At 50.7% G+C, this 13273-nt stretch overlaps 1 protein-coding gene across 2 annotated transcripts in view; it reads left to right on the top strand.

Moving 5' to 3' along the window:
• PLXND1 (plexin D1) overlaps positions 1 to 13273 on the top strand; it is a 67510-nt gene that overhangs the window by 13702 nt on the left and 40535 nt on the right. Inside the window, exons 2-9 of one of the 2 annotated variants that reach the window (XM_086845813.1) lie at positions 1383 to 1559; positions 4435 to 4566; positions 6292 to 6392; positions 7056 to 7185; positions 7736 to 7910; positions 9376 to 9484; positions 10230 to 10332; positions 13109 to 13216. In XM_086845813.1, coding sequence (XP_086701939.1) covers positions 1383 to 1559; positions 4435 to 4566; positions 6292 to 6392; positions 7056 to 7185; positions 7736 to 7910; positions 9376 to 9484; positions 10230 to 10332; positions 13109 to 13216 — 1035 coding nt within the window. The remainder of the gene's footprint in view (positions 1 to 1382; positions 1560 to 4434; positions 4567 to 6291; positions 6393 to 7055; positions 7186 to 7735; positions 7911 to 9375; positions 9485 to 10229; positions 10333 to 13108; positions 13217 to 13273) is intronic. The other variant, XM_086845814.1, reaches the window with a different exon arrangement.

The raw sequence follows: 13273 nt of genomic DNA on the forward strand, positions 1-13273 counted from the left end.
GACTGCTCCCTGGACCAGCTGTGGCCATGACAGGGAGGTCAGCAACCCCCTGTGGGCATCTGTCTGGGGCTTCTTCTCTTTTGCCAGTGCAGGGGCACCATCTCTTGCTTATGCATACAGAACCCCATCGCTTTGCATCCCTTTTGGGTTTTGGCATGTTTCTTCCCCACTTCTCCTCAGGAATGTGTTGCTGTGGTGTGGCACCAACCCAAGACACGTGGTGGTGGCCTGGGGGCAGATGGGCATGGGGCGCATGTGACCCTGCAGAGAGACCCTGCCCAGTCTCACCCTCCTGTTGCAAAGCCTAAGGATTTGCTTAATCTTCTGAACTGTCTGAAGAGAGGAGAGAGCCAAAGCTTTAGCCTGGTTCCATTAATGATGACCAGGGAATTAGCATCCACACCCTGGTGCAGCCCGGGAGGGAGAACTGTGCTGGACAGGCTGATGGTCACCTTTTGCCTGGTGCAAGGTGCATTCCCAGGCCCTGACAGATGCAGCCTCAAATCCCTGCATTTATTCTGCTTAAATGCAGACTTCTGTCAGCTTCTGTGGCAGAACTATCTGCCTTCTGACTGGATACAGACAGGCATAAATGTGCTTTGTCCTTGGGGTGTGGGCTGCAACCCTCCAGGCATCTCTTGCTGGAGTTTTGACCCTTCCCACAACTGGGGCTTGGGTTGTGCACAGGTGACCTGCAGAAATCTGCTGCTGCTGGAATGCCAGCCCTGCCGAGGAGTGTGACAGTGTGGTCACAGCCTCACCTAGGCTGAGCCTGGGAAGTGGAAATGGCCCTTGAAAGGTGTCCATCATTTGAAGGCTCCAGCTGCACCGCTGCAGCTCAGAAAAGCTGCTGCAGGAGTGACTGCAGGTGAATTGTTGGCAGTTAGACTGTTGTGATGTTCAGGCATTGTTGAATCCATCCAAGTTGTCTGAGTAGAAATTACATGAGAATCTCAGAGGATTTGGAGTGAAGGGGTCATAAATCTTGGGTGTGTCTCGGCAGCATAGTAGGAATATGAGGCATCAGTTCCACTTGCAAATGCTGCTGCCATGCACTAATTAATTTAGCACAGGAGAGTCAAGTCTGTTGTTTTGCTTTCGACCAAACAAGTCAGATGCTTGCTCATAGACACAGGTCAATGGCAAGTCCTTAACCACTGCCTTTGCCCCTTGGCAGCTGGCAGTGAATGGATGGGGAAGCCCTGCTATCAGCCTTGTGCCCCACGTGCCAGCCCTCGTGGGTCAGCTCACCAGCCAGGGCCAGGTGCATCTTCCTGTTCTGTGACTCAGCAGTGAGGGGCTCTGTCCCCACTGCCCCTGAGGGGATGGCAGGGATTGGACTGGTGTTTGTGCTGCCTGCTGATATTTGTGTCTCTCCCCAGCTGCAGCCGGAGCAGCTGGACTGTGGAGCCGCACACCTTCAGCACCCACTGGCCATCGTGAACCCTGTCACTGCCACCCCCATCTTCACCTACAGTGGCCTGACTGCGGTGGCAGTGGCCAGTGTCAACAACTACACCGTTGTGTTCCTGGGCACGGCCAGTGGAGGACTCCTGAAGGCAAGTGGGGCCCAGCAGCAGCAGCGTGGGGCAGCAGAGCTGGGGACGGGCTGGGTGTTGGGGCTCCCCCTTCCAGCACCTCTGGTCTGCCCAGAGGATGACAGCTGTTGCCTACTTGGTTTGAGCTCCTACTTCCTTTGGGCAATGAAGAAGTCATTGGGTAGTGCCATAACCTGGACAGTGATGCACGCTGCCTGGTGACTGCTGGCTGTTAATCACTGCTCAGGGCTGCCACGTGAGCAGGATGTTTTTGATGAACCCTAAGCTGAAAACGCTATTGTGCAGCATTGAATTATTAATTAATTTTATTAAACCATTTTATTAATTATATGAATATAATTTTAAAAGAGTATGATTATATACACACTATAATATTTTAATTACAATGTTTACTTATTATTTTAACTGTTGACATTATTACAGTTGTTAAAAGCTGTTCTAATAAATTCTCCCTCTGAGGTGCTGGCTTTTGAAGACTCCGTGTAGACAGGGGAGTCACAAAGAGATTCTTCTTCACAGCTGAATCCAAAGCAGGTGTGAACCCATGGTGGAGCCTGTTGTAAATAACATGCCAGAGGTGATGCAGGGTGATGCAATGCCCCAGTTCTGCAGCCAGGACACAAGGCCAAGCTCTCAGTAACCTTCGTGCTTGAAGTTTGCCAGAGAAAGTTTTGATTCCAGGCAGCCACAGCAGTCTGGGAAACTGCCAGTATCAGAAGTTCATAGAGAAGAGGGGGAAAAGGCCTGGAGCAAAGACAGCTGATACCTGCTTTATCTCTGCCTGGGGGGACTGGTGCAAAATGTGGGATACTGGATCAAAATACTTAGATAGAGGAAAACTTGCCAGTCTCTTCCCTTGAGTCTAAGTGCTCCTGGCAGAAATGTGGGAGCAATCGCAAAGGAACTCCCTGCTTTGATTTTTGCCCACAGGGGCAGGTAATTTGGGAGGGAGCTGGCACTGGGCCAGGCGCAGGGCTGGGGGCAGATGCCACACGCAGCGCAGCCTGTTCACACGGCATTAACAGCTCTGCTCCATTATCATCTCCGAGAGACCAGCCTTATCTGCAGTGCCTCCATTAGGGAGAGGCTCCCGGCTACCCTGTGCTGGGATAATTTGCTCAGATAGCTGTAATCTAATTCCACAACACAGCTGCATAACCAGAAGCCCTTCTACCTTTGGGGCTTCTTGCTCTTTGGCACAGGATGCAAGATACTTTGTGTGGCCAAATCATTCAGATTTGTTGCCTGAGAAAAGACAGCAGAGGGGCAGAAATGGTGCTTGCCCAGCTCCTGCCAGCAGCAGTTAGGGTTACCAGGGGCACGTATGGCAAATCACTGCGATTCTGTGGCTGTGGACTGTTTGGTGAGGGCCAACACCACATCCAGCAGTCACGGGAGGGTCAGCAGTGCTTGGGCAGCATGGCTGGGGCAGGGCGTGCCAGGGTGCAGTGCCCTCAAGGGCACAAGGAGGGAGGGGGTCTGTCCTGATGTGTCCATGTCTGGAAGGCCACAGACAAGTGCTGTGGTGGGGTTACCCAGGGCTTCACTCACTCTGCTCCCACCAGCACCCAGGGCAGTGTGTGTCCTCCAGCCCACCCCAGCCTGCTGTGCCAGGGCTGGTGGTCGCTGCCCCTGGGCTGCTCGGGGGGCTCTCCCCCAGAGCCTGCAGCCCCCTGAGATCCAGGGGGAGCCTGTGTGAAGAGGGTGTAGGATGAACATGCCCAGGAGGCAGAGGGACCCAGGCACGGGTGTCTGTAAACTGCTACACGTGGAGCACATCTCAGCAGTGAGGGAGAGGGGATGCAGTGGAGAATGTCAGGGCTCAGTTCATGGACATCTTGGGGTGATCCCAAGGGAATAATTTAGCTTCTGGCTAGCCAGCCTTTAAAATGGACACAGTGATAGTTCCTTATTTTTTCTTCATAGCTTTCAGTGTTTCTTAGCAGAGAGAAGCCTGAGCCTGTGCTGTAGCAGTGTGTCAGTGCTGCTCTAGTGTAAGAATTAATTAACCTATGTTAATTAATTAATCCACATTTAGAGAACAGAATCACAGTTGATCATTACAATAGTTGCCTTCCCTTGCTAGTAAGGAGGCAAGAATTTTCCTCATCCCCTTTCTGTTTTAAGCTGAAAAGTGACTGTCACGAGAAATTTTGTAGTCCCCATTGTTATTTCCTCTCAGCAATGCCACATTTAATTTACTGAATTTTTGAGTCAAATGCCAAGACATTCAGGGCTGAGAAGGCAAAGGCAGGCTGATGCTGTGCAGCCTTCTCCATCACTGCCAGCGCTTCAGCTGGTGATTCATGAGACAAGGTAGGAGTTGGCACTCTCGTGGCAGCTGCCGTGGTCTTCTGGAGTCAGCAGGGATAGAAGCTTCTTCTGGCTGGGACTGACAACACTTATTTTTCAAATATTCAGGGAGCAGGAGATGCCATGCTGTACAGCCCTGTTGCTGATTTTCACTGTTTTTCATTAAGTTTTGGAAACTCAGTGTTCTCTGTACAGAATGTGTGTGTGTATGTGATGAGGCCCAGAGGCGGGTGCCACTCGCACGAGGGCAACACAAATGCTGCTGAGCCTGCTGGATGCAGCTGTGCAGGGGTAGAGCCTTCAACCAGACCCTTCCCAGAGGGACCAGGGGTGATGGGCATCACTGAGCAGGGCTGGGGCTTTCTGGGCCATGCTATGCCTGCCCAGTGACACAGAGCTGACTTTCCAGGAAAGCTCTGTGTGTGCAACCTGCAAAGTGTGAGGAGATTCACAGTGCTTGACAGCTTGGGGCACCCCTGTATACCTCTTTGGTTTTTATTTATAACCAAGAGGAAATAATCTTCTCCCCTTAATGTTTGAAAATGGCCTCTTCTCTCTGCAGATTAACCTGGACAGTACGATGAAGGTTATTAGCAGGAGATCCATTTCGGTGGCTTATGGAGAGCCTGTCCATCCCATCATGCAGTTTGACCCCTCTGATTCCACCTACCTCTACCTGATGACCTCTTACCAGGTGAGATCTTCAGTCCTCAACAAAAGAGTTCTTAGAGCACAGCATACATTTGATTTAGCTCAGAGCTGGAAGCAGAAAGGGACAATAAGATTTTCTTTAATGGTGAGAGCAAAGATGTTCAGAGCTTTGGCTGTCACTGGGCTTTCTGGGGAAGTGCCTGTCCATTCTCCTGTGCTAGGTGATAACACCATGCAGCCCAGCTTATCAGGTCTTTGTGGTGGTCAGGTAAAAAGAAAGTGAAAGATACTGAAACCGATTGCACTTACGGGAATGCAGAAATAAGCAAAGGTTGTTCCTGTACAGAAACCCAAAAATGACAGGATGTGGTCTTTAGGAAGGCTTTCAGGGGTTCCTACAGACAAAAAGTCTGCCTGTCAGAAGTGGTCCTTGGGGAGGTTTCTGCTCAGTGCTTGGCAGGGGGGCTCTGCAGAGACGGGGAGAGCCACAACAGGTACAGACAGGCGGTCCCATCTCCATCAACTTAACAGAGGAGGAAGATGAGAGCTGAGCGCTCCAGGCACTGATGGTTTGTCCTGAATTACATTTTAATCTGTCAAAACAGATGCACAACCACAAATGTTACATGTTGCATTTGTATTTTCCAAGCTCTAATTCCCTGCAGATTGGTCATTATCATTTCACAGACCCCTCCCAGGACGCCTCTTTAGCTGATGGCTCCGACTGTCTCATCTCAGCCCCTGGCTGGGCTGTGCCTTCTGCTTGGGCTGATCAAACAACTGGTGTGGTGCTTGTCTTAGTCTTCTGACTAAGGATATTTTCCCATAAATCTGATGAGCTGCTTTTTCTTTGGCGGAGTTAGCATCCTAGGAAGCTCTTCAGGAGCTTGACAGGGTTGGGGTGGGGTTGCTGAGCCCTGCAGGGCTGGGGAGCAGTGAGGTGCTGTGAGTGAAGTGGGGCTCTGGCCACAGCCCCACAGCCTGGAGTGTGCTTGCCTGCTGGGAGCTCTGGGCTCTTGGCACCTCACATTTTCAGTCCCCACTGTTCCAAACCACTCAGGTTTCCTTCCCAAATGTTTAGAGATCAAAGGAGGAGAGAGCAGAAACCAACACATGCTTTCCCTTCCAACTGCTTCTGCCAAGTGAGTCCCCAGAGGTACTTTGATTTTTTTACAAATCAAGGTTTCTAGAGTGGTGCTGCTTTCTGATCTTTGTGTAAACAGCCAGAGCGTGCTGGGCTCTATTTGGAGAGGAGCTTCCTGCAGGTCTGGGTGAGAGCTTTTCACAGAGAGGGACAAGCTGTGAAGCTGTGTCCATCTGACACCTCTGAAAGGTGCAGTGTCACACTCTGTAACCTGGTCATCACATGGCTCCTTGCCATGGCACCAGGTGAAAAGGAGCAGCCCAGCTCAGCCCAGCTCAGCTCAGCTGGCTGCAAACCCTGTGGTTTCCCAAGCCCCAGGGTACTCTTCCTGTCTTGGGGCTCACAGCCCCCGGCTTGGACAGGCTCCAGGGGTCCCCAATGGGCAGCTGCCGGCTTCTTGGGCTCATCCCCACGCCGGGTGGCTGTGGCACAGCTCCAGCTTCCAGGCAGTGCCAGGGTCTGCTCCTGTGCGGTGCTGGGTGAGTTTGCCCCAAGGTGAGGGTGTGGCAGCCCGAGGCGCAGGTGTCTGGCCTCCAGCTGCACCTGGCCATGCCGTGTGTCCTGGCTGGTGGGTGTTCGGGGGGCTGTGACACATTTGGAAGCAGCTGTGCTGTTGTTGTGCAGATGACACGGGTGAAGGTGGCTGCCTGCAGCCAGTACTCGACGTGCACGGAGTGCCTGGCTGCCGCTGACGCCTACTGCGGGTGGTGCACGATGGAGACCAGGTAGGACCAGCCGTGGCCTGGTGTGCTTCAGCTTTGGCCCTCGAGCCTGGGATTTCTGGTGCCTTTTGTATTTCCCCACAGTCATGCTACCAACAGTCTTTTTGCATTCCTTACAAAATAAATGCTGTTAGAAACAACGGCATCTGGCCCAAAGGGCTGGGATGTTCTTCAGAGACACGATTTCACCGTAGCTGCATTGTCATGCCACAGGCAGCTGCCAGCCCAAAGAATCTCTTTCAGGTGTCAAACCATGGGACTGGGAGAACCCATACCCTGTAAAAGTCACATCTTTTGCCCCTGCAGATCCCCTCTATCAGTAGAAGACAATCACATGCAAAAGGGGATATTCAAAATTAGATTCCACATTTGCAAACTGAGGATGTTGGACAAAATGCCATCCTCTCCTCCTGAGTTTGGGTTCAGCCTGGCCTTTTCTCACCTCCCTCAATCCTGCTGCCCCACTGGTGCTGTGAGGGTACATGTTTTTTGTCATGGCAAGCACTTTAAACATAGCAGCAAATGTTTAGGCTTGGATGGATGCATGGGTGAAGGAGAAAGATACAGACACAAGATTTTCTCAGGAGCTTCTCTCACGAGAAATTCAACACTTTTATCACCTGTTAATCACTCATCAACCACGAGTTGTTCCTCTGTTTGCTGCAGGTGTTCTCTGCAGCACGAGTGCACCAACTTCACAGGAGCCAACTTCTGGGCAAGCGTGAGTGAAGGAGTGCAGCAGTGCCCTTCCATGACCATCCTGGAGCCCGAGATCAACATTGACAAAGAGAACCCGGTGCGTTTTTTGCCAGTTCCAAAGCAGCGCGGTGTCTGCAGAGCCACTGCCCGCTGGCAGGACGGGTCCCCACCCGTGGAACAACGCGTGGAGCAGCTCGGCTCCTCGTGCCTTGGCTGTGGGCCAGGGGGATGCTGAGCTCTGCTGCATCTGCTGCCCCAGGCCAAGGCTCTCGGGGAGCTGGGGGTGACCTGCTGCACCCCGGAGCCTCAGCTGGATGCCAGGTCTGCAGGCAAACAGTGCCTAGAGCCGAGCCTACAGCAAAAACCACCGAGAGCTGCTGCACCAAACACACAGGGGAGAGTTGCAAAATTTCAAACACAATCAGCTGCAGACAGCCGAGTCAACTCATTTCCTGATTTTGTATTGTTGCTATTTTAAAGTATTTTAATTATATTTTAAATGTTTTCATCAAAATACTATTTGTTTCAAGACAGACCCTGTCTATGGGCTTATTTTGGAGTTGCCTACCTCTGAAAAGCTTCTAAAATGTTGACAATTTCTAGATATAATTTTCTGTGATAATAGCCGACTTTTTTGTCTAATATAGGTCCTGATAATACAAATAAATGGAACTATCCCGAACCTGAATGGAACAAATATTTCATGTGACTATGGAAACAACATCCACACGGTAGCCAGAGTCGCTGGGGATTATGTAAACCAATTTATTTATTGCAGTTTGCTTCCACACGAGAAATATCCAGCATTTCCTGATGACCAAGGTATGTAGAGGCAAACAAGCTGCGTTCATTTTAATCACTTCTGTGGACATCATTTTCACTAGGCTTTAATTATTTTTTATTTGTACGTGCAGTTAATGCATACAGGGAAGAAAAGCCCTAAGCTGCTTCTGTTTCACAGGGCATATGACTGAAGCGTAGGAGTTCCACCATCTTTACATGCATTGATAGTATTTCAAATCTATCAATTTTGGTTTTAAACGTCAGAATTTAAATGCCAGTTCATGTATTTATTTTTATCTGGTTTGAGCTTCTGCTTTAGATTTAGTATGAACTAAGCCAAAAACATTTTAGCCCTAGGCAAATAATGTAGTTTTTATACTGATATTTTCAACTGCTTTGTTTACTTTCCCTCCCAAACACACGCTGGCTTTCAGGAGAAGTTCAGAAGAAGGAGGAGCGAGTGGGTACCTAAAGGAGCTCAGGAGCTCTTAGCCCCCATTTTGCAGTGAAAAGCCAGACAGAGGTGTCCAGTGTCCCCTGTTTTGGGATGGTGCCAGAGGGGGTGCCTGTCTCGAAGCTCCATGGAGCTGCCTCCAGAGGAGATGTGTGCCTGCTGAGGCTGAAGTCAGCTGAGCTGGCTGAGGCAACCAGATCTGGACTGGCCACTTAGCCATGGAGTCAGCACCTTTGGAGAAGTTTGATGCTTCAGTCCAGACTTGAGAGCTTGTTAAATTTTCATCCTTCAAGCCTGAAGTGAATGTGCTACTGAAGATGGCTGACTTCAGTAAGAGAAGAATTAGTTAGTCCTTTTGAAAATTCCACTTTTCCTAGGCCCATTTGTAAAACTGCATTGCTTTTCTCCCAAACTATCCAAAGAATGGGAGATCATTAACTGCTCTGTATTGTTGGTTACAGCAATGTCCAAATGAATTTCTGGAATCCAATGCGATGATTTATTGTCTGTATTCTGAAAGAGGCATTGTTTCTTCTCCCTGGTGCTTATATGGCAAAATTGCAAAGTAAAAAACAAGAAATAGGCAGTTCTGGGGGGAGGGAAGGTAGTATGGTGTGTTGAACAGCCAAAATAGGGATTTCCACTCTCTGCAGGTTTGTTGGCACAGGAAAAGTGAGCGGGATTTTAAAACATAATAACTAACATGTTTTAATTACCACATTTTAAAAATTATAATTTAGTACCAACTGTACGTGAAGACAATAATTAAATCTGCTAATTAACACTTGTATAGCATGCTGGAATTTTGTGCTGAAAGTCACCGTGTTCTTTTCTGTGAGAGTAATGTGAATTGCTGATTTCGGGGGGAAGAGCTGAAGGTCAGAGGAGAAAGGATGACTGCTCCAAGCTCTGAAATGCAACTTGGAGGAAGCCCTAGAGAAAACAAATCAGATTTAGCCCTTGTTTTCCCAAGGGTCTCTCTTGTCTACTGAGTGTGAGTGTGAGCGAGGGGCTGTTGCAACCCAATATTCTTTGGCTTGATTTTCTCAGACCACGTGGTCGTTGAAACTTCTCTTCGGGTCAACAACAAAAACATTATCCGGGCCAACTTCACCATCTATGATTGCAAAAGGATTGGAAACATTTACCCGAAGAGAGCGTAAGCGACCCCAGTGTGCAGGCGGCGGAGCCACCGCGGGCAGGGGCTGGCAGGGCACGGGTGGCACTGGGGTGACAAAGGTGGGGCAGTTTGAAGCTGGAAGGTGCCAGCACAAAGCTGGATGAGGGTTCTCCTGTGTGGGGTTTATGGGGGAGTGCAGCTCCTGTGAGTGGGCGGCTGGGGGCCTGGGCAGGATTTGGCAGGATCGTGGGAGATGTGATGCCAGAGGAGGGTCCTCAAGCCATCTGGACATGTTTGGTTTCTTTTAAACATGAAAAATATTTTTATATAAAGCTTGTATTAACCCTTCAGCAGCAGAGGTAGCCTCCCCAGCAATCTGTGGGGCATTGGGGAAGAGAGGGTCATGCTCTCTTGCTCCCTCCAGCCCTGGGTGGGAGCAGTCATATACTTGACCCCATCAGCTTGAGGGGTCTCTAGTGCTGCAGACCAAAACTCGTCCACCTCTCGGGAGCACAACAGCAGGACCTGAGCACAGGGCCCACCAGTGCTCCCATGTCTGTGCAAACAGCAGGGAGAGTCTTAGGTCCAGCATGGCAGGCTCCTCAGAGAGACAGATGAGGGGAAAGAGCATTTTTGTTGGGAAAAACGTTTTTCTCTAGGCAGGGGAGGATGGCTCTCAGTCTGCCGTGGCCTGAGGCCACATCCCCTGCCAGCTCCCAGAGAGAGGAGAGAGGAATCCAGCAACCTATACTCTGCTTTTCTCACCTTGCCTTTGCCATTTCAGGTGCACCAGCTGCCTCTCGGCCAGGTGGAAGTGTCACTGGTGCCCCTCTGCCTACAGCTGTGTCTCCAATCACTCACAGTGTGAGGGTGTGCTGCAGATGGAGGTGAGGCTCATTAAACTGCTGCTCACTGCTCCAGCAGTGGCTGGCACTCGCTGGCCATGGCTTGTGCCCTGCTGGGGTTGGGGCACCTTCCTCAGCCAGCGTGAGGAGGGGATGTGTGTGGGCAGGTGAGCTGTGACTGCACCGTGCCCCCCACGCTGTGCTGTGCTGTGCTGTGCCGAGGTGTGAATGTGAGGAGGATGCCAGCTGGCTCAAGGATTCAGCTGTCCTGGTGCCTCCTGTGGGCTCCATCTTTCTCCACATCCTGGGCCACCTGGGTTTGAGTACAAGAAGAAACAGCCGTACTCCACCATTCCCTTAGCTTTGACTCGAGGCTGCTGTATGTTAATAACGTGCCAAAGCACCACTGGGGTGCTCATCCAGAGGAGAAAATCTCCCCTTTCCAAATTGCAGTTTTAATACCCAGAGGATCAGAGTGTTCCTACTACTGAAATTTAAATTGAAGTTAATTTAAATAAAATGGGCCTTTTAGCAATCAATCTGCTCTAGATCCAAGCCAAGCTTTTACATTTTAAATTGAATATTCCTTTTACCCAGTGGTCTGCTCTTAACTCAGGTCTCTGGTGTTCCCCGTGCTCATCATCGAGAGGAGTTTATCCCTGTGTCAGATGTCTCACCCTCAGTCTCAGGCTGAGCCCAGGGCCAGCCCTGGCATCCACTCTCCTCCAGTGGGGAAGAGGTGGGCGACTCTCAGAGCAGGGCATGGAGGTGGAGCTGAAGCCACCGTGTACAGCTCCAGATCCTGTAAATCCCTGGGAAACAGGGATGGAGAAGTCCCTGCCAGGTGGCAGCTCCCAGCAACACAGGGCAGCGTGTTGGGCTCAGCTGTGCCTGCCTGTGCATACCCAGGTGTTTTGGGGAAGCATCCTCTTCTTTGTCCACTTCACACATTTCAGTGTCTGGCATTTTCTCTGGCTGTCTGGATGGCTGCTGGGAAGTTGAAAACCATCCTGATGGTAGCTGCTGTTGGGTGTGTGTCCTGTGCCAGAGCCCGGGGGACGCTGCAGGGAGTCTGGCACACGCTGTTGGGGCAGTGAGTGCTCCTGCTGTGTGTGCTGCTGGGCACTGCTTGTGTCAGTCTCAGCAGTGACACTGGGTGACATCAGGGCTGTGGGGTCACCTGGCGACTGCTCTGGGTTAGTCCTCGATTAGCAAAGGATTAACTTTATCTCCTTGGATCTCCTGCTCCAGAGGTACAGTTGGGCTGGATGCTGACCTGCGTTTGTTCTCTCTCTGTGCCTCCTGCTGATCTCGTGAGCAGCTGCAGAGAGGTGCTCTGTAGCCCTGGAAACACGGTGCTTTCATCCTGCTGCTGGAGCTTTTGGTAAACAAACCATTTCTGCACCTGAGCATGGCTCTGCAGGGAAAGCTGCATCGTACCAGCTCCATCCACAGCGTCTTGGACATTCTGCCCCTTTCCTCTGATCCAGATGTGAAGGATATAGTCAGCTGGAAGCTCTATTTCTGGTGGCTGGTGAACAGCAGGAGAAGGGGCTGCAAGATGACAAGTTAATCAGTCCTCTAAAGTGTATTTCTCTGGGAAGCTGTGCCAGCTCTGGTGACATGCAAGGACTCACCAGGCCAGGGGATGTTTTGCTTGAAATTGTAGCTGTGCTGGTTTTATTTTAACTCTTTTTATTCCCTTGGAAGAGGCTTGGGACTGAAATCTCTCCCCAGTCATTTGCTTTGCTCTTTTGCTTCCCTTATCACGTTCCTCTCTGTTATTTAATCTCCTTGTTTGGGCAGCACCAACTGTGCTTGGTTAGATGAGTGTCCTAACAGAAGTGAAACATTTTTTTCCACAGTCAAACAGGCACTTCCCAGTAGTTCCCTGACCCCTGTCTAGGTCTGGGGAGGGCAGGAGAGAAACCTCCCCTGACTGCATGTCCAGTCCTGGGGATGTGTCTGGCTGCAGGGATGTGTCTGAACATCCCATCCCATCCCAGTGCCAGGGGTCAGGCTCGGCCTCTCCTTGGAGCAGCAGCAGCACTGGCAGCACTGGAGCCACAGCAGGATAACCTTTAATGCAAGTGAAAGGAAATCTTGCCTGCTGCAAATGATTCTGCATAATGGACCAAGTATTTGTTGTCTTTTATCCCAAAGGCTCCACTGTCACAGGCATTACTGTGGATGTACCCTGGGGCCATGCACAATCTGGCTTCATTTTTGCTGTAGTTTCTCAGTGTGATTTACGTCTCATGAGAGAACAGGACGGGTTTGTCACATAGACTGGAATTCTGAGTCAGCTCCAGTGTCTGAGACGTCAATTTAAAATGAGAACAAAAGTAGGGAGACAGATGACCTTTTAAAATAATTTTTCAGCTTCATTTAAGCCTTTCACTGCAGCTGCCCTGCTATGGCAGCCCCCTTGCTGAAGCCCCTGTAGCTCCTCCTGCCCTCTCTCCATGCACTCTGCAGTGCCGCTGTGCAGGACGGAGACCCTGGGACACAGACTCTGCAGGTGCTGGCAGGTGTGAGCCATGCAATGGCTGGGACATGGCTTACAGGGGGTGGGAGAGGATCACACTGGTAGATCTGCCATTGGAGGTGGCAGTGCCTCCTTTCAGAGTCGTTCTGGCCCTGTCACGGCTGTAGTGGCAGCTGAGGTGCAGGCACACGGGCACTGTGCACCTGGCAGTACCTGTTTCCCAGTGAAACGAGTCTTATCAAGGACTATTGATGGTTCCTCTTCCCTTGTTGCTGAGGATGCTCAGCATGCACCCAGCTAACCCCTTTTTTCTCTTATTTTTGTACCTAGCAGAAGAAAATTGACTGTCCTCGAATAGTACCTGCCCTTTTGGAGCCGATGCCCACGGGTGTATCTCGGAACATCATGATCTCACTGGTCAATGCAACTTTCTCTAAGGTAAGTGAGTTCCTAAAGGCTTTGGGAAGGTTTGGACAGGTGTTTGGGGGAAATAAA

This window comes from Cyanistes caeruleus, chromosome 11 (assembly GCF_971803275.1).
Source record: "Cyanistes caeruleus chromosome 11, bCyaCae1.hap1.1, whole genome shotgun sequence".
In the NCBI taxonomy this organism is placed as follows: domain Eukaryota; kingdom Metazoa; phylum Chordata; class Aves; order Passeriformes; family Paridae; genus Cyanistes; species Cyanistes caeruleus.